The sequence below is a fragment of the Quercus lobata genome, chromosome 4, assembly GCF_001633185.2.
Source record: "Quercus lobata isolate SW786 chromosome 4, ValleyOak3.0 Primary Assembly, whole genome shotgun sequence".
NCBI classification, from domain to species: domain Eukaryota; kingdom Viridiplantae; phylum Streptophyta; class Magnoliopsida; order Fagales; family Fagaceae; genus Quercus; species Quercus lobata.
Window position 1 is genome coordinate 48495238 of NC_044907.1, and position 7468 is coordinate 48502705.

At 39.7% G+C, this 7468-nt stretch overlaps 1 protein-coding gene across 1 annotated transcript; it reads left to right on the plus strand.

Annotated features, from left to right (window-relative positions):
* Positions 1–5366: 5366 nt before the first annotated feature.
* On the plus strand, positions 5367–6341 carry LOC115985365. Its single transcript, XM_031108310.1, has one exon. It carries the CDS (start codon positions 5367–5369, stop codon positions 6339–6341), a length of 975 nt encoding a protein of 324 aa, XP_030964170.1.
* The last annotated feature ends 1127 nt before the right edge of the window (positions 6342–7468 follow it).

Below are 7468 nucleotides of genomic sequence, written 5' to 3' on the forward strand. Positions count from 1 at the left end.
GCTATATATCCAAATTTGAACCGAAAAAGGTGGATGATGATTGGGTTAATTCCATGCATGAAGAACTTCATCAATTTGTTCAGCAGGATGTGTGGGAATTAGTTCCTAGACCAAAGGGAGTGAATGAGATTGGAATTAAGTGGATTTTTAAGAAGAAGTCAGATGAACATGGTACAGTTATTAGAAATAAATCAAGACTTGTTACTCAAGGTTATGCATAGGTGGAAGGGATTATTTTGATGAGACTTTTACACCGATAGCAAGACTAGAATCCATTAGGATACTTTTGGCTATAGCAAGTCATCTGAATTTCAAATTGTATCAAATGGATGTCGAGAGTGCGTTCTTGAATGGAATGTTGCAAGAAGAGGTATATGTTGAACAACCAAAGGGTTTTGTTGATCCTCATAGACCAGATGATGTTTACAAGTTGAAGAGAGCCCTCTATGGTTTGAAACAAGCTCCCAGGGCATGGTATGATAGGTGAACTGCTTATCTCACTGAGCATGGATTCAAAAGTGGATTTGCAGATACTACTCTTTTCATATGAAAGGATAAGGATTACTTTGTAGTAGCTCAAATTTATGTTGATGATATTGTTTTTGGTGCTACTAATGATTCTCCTGCTCAATCTTTTGCAAATGAAATGAAGGTGATGTTTGAAATGAGTATGGTTGGTGAACTAACTTATTTCTTGGGATTGTAGGTGAAGCAAACAGATTCTGGAATCTACATCAACCAAGCTAAGTATGTTAGAAATCTAGTCAAGAGATTTGGACTTGACAAGGCTGCAGATGCTAGAACACCAATGGCTACTAATGCAAAGTTAACCAATAATCCATCGGGTGAGTTTGTTGATGTTACGTTATACAAAAGCATGATTGGTTGTCTATTGTATTTAATTACAATTCTTCTAGATATTGCTTTCAGTGTTGGTGTATGCTCTAAATTTCAATCTAATCCTAAGGTTTCACATTTGAATGCTGTTAAAAGAATCATAAAATATGCTAGTTGAACTTGTGATTATGGATTGTTCTATAGTAAAGAGTCAAATTTGTCTCTTACTGGTTTTTTTGATTTAGATTGGGCCGGCAATGCCGATGATAGAAAAAGCACCACTAGTGGGTGTTTTTATGTAGGAGCCAATCTTGTTGCTTGGATGAGTAAAAAGCAAAATTTTGTCTCTCTGTCTACTCCAGAAGCAAAATAGATTGTTGCTAGAAGTTGTTGTTCACAACTTCTTTGGATGAAAAAGCTTTTAAGTGATTATGGGATAACACAATACACCATGGTTGTTTATTGTGATAATTCTAGTGCTATTGATATCTCTAAGAACCCTGTTCAATACTCTAAGACTAAACACATAGAGATTCGATATCACTTTATTATGGATCTTGTTGAAAGAAAGATTGTGGCTCTTGAGTATATCCCTACTAATAGAAGTAAGTTTGAGACACTTTGTCAAGTAATTGGTGTGATTCTATGTCCCTGATCTTCTTTGGCTTTCATTATCCTTGTGCTTCATCACTCTACTTTTTGTGACCATACTTCTTTGTAGTTTTTGTTTTCTTTGCTTTTCTAGGATTTACATTGCATAACATTCATGCATTTCATTCTAGGTTTTTTTTTTGTTATTTCTTTTCAAAAAAAAAAAAATCAAAACAAAAAAAGGGAAAAGGGAATCAAAATGTGTTTTGCATTATTTCTTGGATTTGAAATGAAGGTTGGCCAATTTATCTTTACATAACATGTCTTTGTACCTTGTTTAGCTTGGATAAGCTTATTTATTGCACTTTACTAGTTTAAGCTTTGTAGTGCATGTTGTGTGGGAAGATGTTTATAGTTTTTGATCATTTTTTCTTGATCTTGAGGTCACATGCCTTTGATTGTTGGACTTGAACTTATTGAGAAAGGCATAAATAACCATCTCACCACTGTTTACTAGCCAATTATGAACACCTTAGTGTATATCATGAGATTTTGTGCTCGAGAAAGTGTAGTACATGTACAAAAAGAACATAAGGTGTAGCCTTAGTTTAAATGCTAAAATTGGTGTGTACATTATTGGACTATAATTAATTCAATCAATTAAAATTGGTGTGTACATTATCCTGACTATTTTGATAAGTTTCTGATCAAATAAAATTGGTGTGTACAATATGAGGCAAATTAAGAAACTTACATGATTGCAAGCTTGTTTTCTAGGAGATGTGGGAGTTATATGATGTAACTCTTTAGGTGACAGTCTCTTTCAAATTTATGTGATGAATTTTGTAGAAATTGTGTTTGATTACTATTCATATATCACCTCACATGTATCTCAAGCTTCTGCTAGCTATACATACTATACAAGTTACTCTTTGCTAAACTTTGTACATGTTATTGTGTGTGATCTTGTTTTGGCCATCCAAGATTGAAAATTCCTTGATTATAATGCAAAATGTGTTTAAAGTTTGAGAATTTAAGGAAAATTGATTGAAAATCTTATTTTTGAGAGATTTGGGTTCAATACAAGTGCTTTTGCATTTTATCTTATACTCATGCATTCTATTCATAAAATACTATGCTTTGAGGAGTTTCTGCATAAAATTGCTCTGTTTTTCAAAAATTTATTTTTTCTAGAATTTCAATCGATCGAACCTGTCTCTCGACTAATCAAAATTGCGATTAAAAAAATTGTTTTCAATCTGCCTGGCTTGATTGGTTCTGGATCAATCGAATGTAATTTTCGATCGATCGATTCTGTTTTTCGATCAATCGAAAATTGTTCAGAGAGTTTTTAAAAACATAAGTTTTTCATGTGATTGTCACTATTCAAACTTTTTCAAAAGTTCTTTCTCTCTCTCTTCGATTGGTCAAGGCTCAAAGCACATTTTTTTGTCGTTTTCCCTCAAATTTCTTCAAGGGTTTTTGACTTCTAAGGCCGGTAAGACCTTTTTGCCCTTCATTTTTCAATTTCTTTTCATTTTTCATGCATTTAAGGGAGAATTTTCAGACTTCATAAAATTTGGGGTTTTTGATGTTCTAGCTATTTTCTTTCAAAATTGATCAATGGGTTTTTGTTGTTGGATGATATTAAACTATTCTTTAAGGTTTAATTTGATGAATTGGGAAAAATTGGATTTTCTAGGGCTTGAAACTACCCGAATTAGGGATTTTGTTAAATTGAGCATAATTTGATGAAATTGGCTTGTTAGATTGATTAATTTGATCATTATAATCTGTTCTCTATCTTGTGTAATGATCAATTGGTCAATTTGTTGAAATTTGTGAAAGTGGGTTTTCAAAATTTGGGGTTTTTGGATATAAACTCTATGCTCAAGCCAATTTTGTGATTTTACAATGAAATTGAACTTTTTCTCACTGCATTAGAGCATGCATCATGTGTTAATTCTGTTCATGCATCATATAAATTGTTATATTCTATATTGTTTTTGTCTTTTGTCTTTATTCTATCTATCCTTGCTGATCTTTAGAATCATGGTTAGGAAGACTAGAGCCAATAGGACATCCACCTCTTCTTCTTCTCCTACCTTTGATAATGAGTGGTTTCTGAGTGAGAAAAACCAGGAGACGTTTAAGAAGCTGAACATTCTTAGGAATGTGTGGGCTGAGTGGAAAGTAGTTTTAGATGAGCTAGACCCAGAGATTAGGAGAAACTTTGAGCGTAGGGGCTGGTTGCCTTTGTTGGATGTTGATCATCCTCCACCGGCTACCTTGATTAGAGAGTTTTAATCGAATCTCCCTGTCCACTCCAATGATTCCAACACTTAGTATGTGAAGAGTTGGATACGGGGTGAAGAGTACACCATTACTCCTACGGTAGTGGCCTCTACTCTTGGGGTGCCTAAGGTCCAACATCCCATCTATCCTTACAATGAGTCTCCTCCCCTAGATGACATCATGTCATATCTTACTGGATCTTCTATCTAGTGGGGTTCTGACTCTCGGATCACCTCTCATGAGTTGACCGAGATTCATTATCTCTTTTTTCGGATTTCTTGCCATTCGATCTGGCCCATCTCTCATTTGCATACTATTCCTTTAGAAAGATGTGCATTTTTGTATGCTCTTGTCACAGACGCTTCTATAAGCTTTTCTCATCTTTTCATTCGTTCTTTGGTTGTGGTTCATAGGAGTAGTTCTTCTGCTCATGCTCTTTTCTTCCCTGATTTTATTCATAGGATTTTGCTACATTTAGGATTAGAGTCTTTTCCTGCTTTTGAGCCTGTGCATATTATAGCTCCTATAGGTGCCACCTTCCTTCAGTAGAGAGCTGCTCAGATGCGAGCTACCTTTAAACGCCCTAGAGTAGATTCTTCCTCTTCGGGTGTTGCACCTCCTCCTTCTCCTCCTCCTACAAGTGATCCGGCTGCTGATGCCTATGTGGATCTGATTGCTGTTGCTACTCCTCCACCTTCTACTTCGGATGATTCGGACATTCGTCGTATGTTGGAGATTGTCATAACTGTTCAGGTGGCTCATGGTCAACTTTTGGTGAACGTGCTTGCCAAGCTTTAGACCTTGAGAGTAGATTTGGCGAGTATTCGACAGTCACCTCTACCACCTCCTTTTGATGATGAGTGATTGCCCTTTGGCAATTCGTCACAAAAAAGGGGGAGTACATATGGATAGGAGATTTTGTTGATAAGGGGAGTTTTTGTTGTTTTTAGAGCTGTGGAGCTTTAGATTGTGATGTGCAACGAAAATTCGCTAAGTCATCTCCCGTCCATATGCGTCGTCCAAAGGATAGACATGAGGTATATCTTTGCCAGCTCGTCCGTCTGTCCTTAAGGACAGACGAGCTCACTATCGTCCGTCTGTCCTTGAGGATAGACGGGCTTTCTACCGTTCGTCCATCCATAAAGGACGGACGAGCTTGCTACCATCCCCTCGTCCATAAAGGACAAGGGAGGTTACCACGTCTCCGCCGAGTGGAAGAACGTACCGTCACCAGTCAAGCCCAACCGTTGTGAAATGCAAACTTCTACGTCAGTTACGGAAGTTACTTTCGAGCCTGTTGGATTCCTCAACTGTAGGAACGATTACCAAACAAGTAACCGCTTCCCGCATACTATATAAGCACACGCCAATGAAAGAGTAAGCCATTTTGTTCTTGAGAAACTGAGTTTACATTTTTCAGTCAGAGACTAACTTCACCATCGGAGGGTTCTTGGCCGGCTTCCACCGGTCTCCTCTGAGTTTTTACTTGTTTTCTCAGGATCCAGTCGCAAGTTTATCAAGGCCCGGCATTTTTAGTCCACTGATATCCCAGAGTTCATCAGTTGGCGCCATCTGTGGAAAAGAATAACGTTTGAATTCCATTGTTGGATTCTGCGATTTCTTTCTTGGACATAAGGGCTGAAATGGTCCGAACAAGGTCAAGGGCTACCAGCCCAGGCCCTCAAGAAAGCAGAGGCGACCGTCAATCGGTGCCTACCGTACAACCACCTTCTGTCCAACACGTGCAATCCATGGCTGCTACTATGGCAGAATTGACCTATCAGAACCAGGAGTTGGTTAGAGAACTTAACATGAGGAGGCAGCATCGCGATGAGAACGTTGGAAGACAGGCCCAGAGCCAAGATGAGAGGAATGTCGAGTTTGAAAGCCAGTCAAGGGGTACCCCTTCAAGGAGGGTGCCTCACTTGGAAAGGGAGATGGACCAAATGAGAAGAACTATGGATGAGATGAAGGAAAATATGAAGAGGACCAACCTCGTAGAGGACTTGGTTCATAGGACTGACTCCCCTTTTGTGCCTTCCATCAATGCTCACCCTTTGCCACCGAAATTCAAGATGCCTTCCTTAGATTCATATGATGGGACGCGAGATCCATTTGATCACATTGCCACCTTCAAAACTACTATGCATCTTCAAGGGGTTCCGGATGAAATAATGTGCAGAGCTTTCCCCACTACCCTTAAAGGACCCGCACGAGTGTGGTTCAGCAAAATACCTCCGAGCACGGTAACGTCCTTCGAAGAATTAAGCAAGTTGTTTGTCAACAATTTCATCGGAGGACAGAGGCACAAGCGTTCCTCGTCTAGTTTGCTGACCATAGAACAAGGGGAGAATGAAAGTTTGCGGTTGTTCATTACGCGGTTCAATAGGGAAGCTTTAGCAGTGGACGAGATGGATGACAAGCTCCTCTTGATGACTTTCCACAATGGGGTTCACTCTGACTTGTTCATCCACAAGCTATATGAGCAAGAGCCTCAGACCATGGCCGAACTCGTCCACTCAGCCCAGAATTTTATAAATGCGGAGGATGCTATCATAGCCAAGAAGAGGAAGAGAATTGAGAAAATGGATGCTAACCCCACTCGCCACTCAGAATAAGGTCCTCGTCTTAAGAAAGGACGAACAGAAGACAAAAAGGATCGTGACAGGAAGGCAGGCCCCTCAGCACGAAGTCAGTAGTATACACCATTGAACATGCCACTTGATCAAGTCCTAATGCAAATCAAGGATGATCCTTCCTTGAAGTGGCCAGAAAAAATGAATGGAGATCCAAATAAGCGCAATAGAAACAAGTATTGTCGCTTCCATAGAGACCATGGGCATGATACGGACGAATGTTTTGATCTAAAGCAGCAGATTGAGAATCTTATAAGGCAGGGGAAGCTAAGAAGTTTCCTAGGACGAGACCACAAGGATGAAAAACTTAAGGGAAAAGCTGAAGAGTCGTCACGGCCACCTCTCGGAGAAATCAGAGTTATTGTCGGAGGGAGCTCTATAGTTCAGTCGTCCAGGTCCAGGAAAACATATCTGAAGGTGGTGCAGAGCATCCAACTCTCTGGACAACCACCTAGAGATAGGAATACGGACGAACAGGCAATCACGTTCACCGAAGAAGAAGCTGAAAGAATCCACCATCCTCATGACGATGCTATTGTCATTACCTTACTCATCGCTGACTACACAACCAGAAGGGTACTCGTTGATAATGGAAGTTCGGCAGATATCCTGTATCTTCCAGCTTTTCAGCAGATGAAGTTAGGACGAGACCGTCTTCGTTCGGTGAATTCTCCATTAGTAGGTTTTGGTGGAATGAAGGTGCAGCCCGTGGGTACTGTTACATTACCAGTGGTAGTTGGGGCATATCCACAGCAAGTCACCAAGGACCTGAGTTTCCTGGTAGTAGACTGTTCGTCTTCCTATAATGCCATAATTGGGAGGCCAATTTTAAATAGTTGGAAAGCAGTTACGTCCACCTATCACCTATCAGTCAAGTTCCCAACAGACTATGGAGTAGGACAAGTGCAAGGAGATCAACTGGCAGTGAGAGAGTGTTACTTGGCTATGTTGGCCACAGACGAGCAAGTGCAGACCATGACTATTGAAGAAAAAAGGGTCGAGGTAGAACCTATTGAAGTGTTGGAAAATATTCCCTTAGATGAAAGGAACCCTGAGAGGTGTACCAAGGTGCGGGCAGGTCTAGAAGGAGGGATTAAAGAGGATCTTGT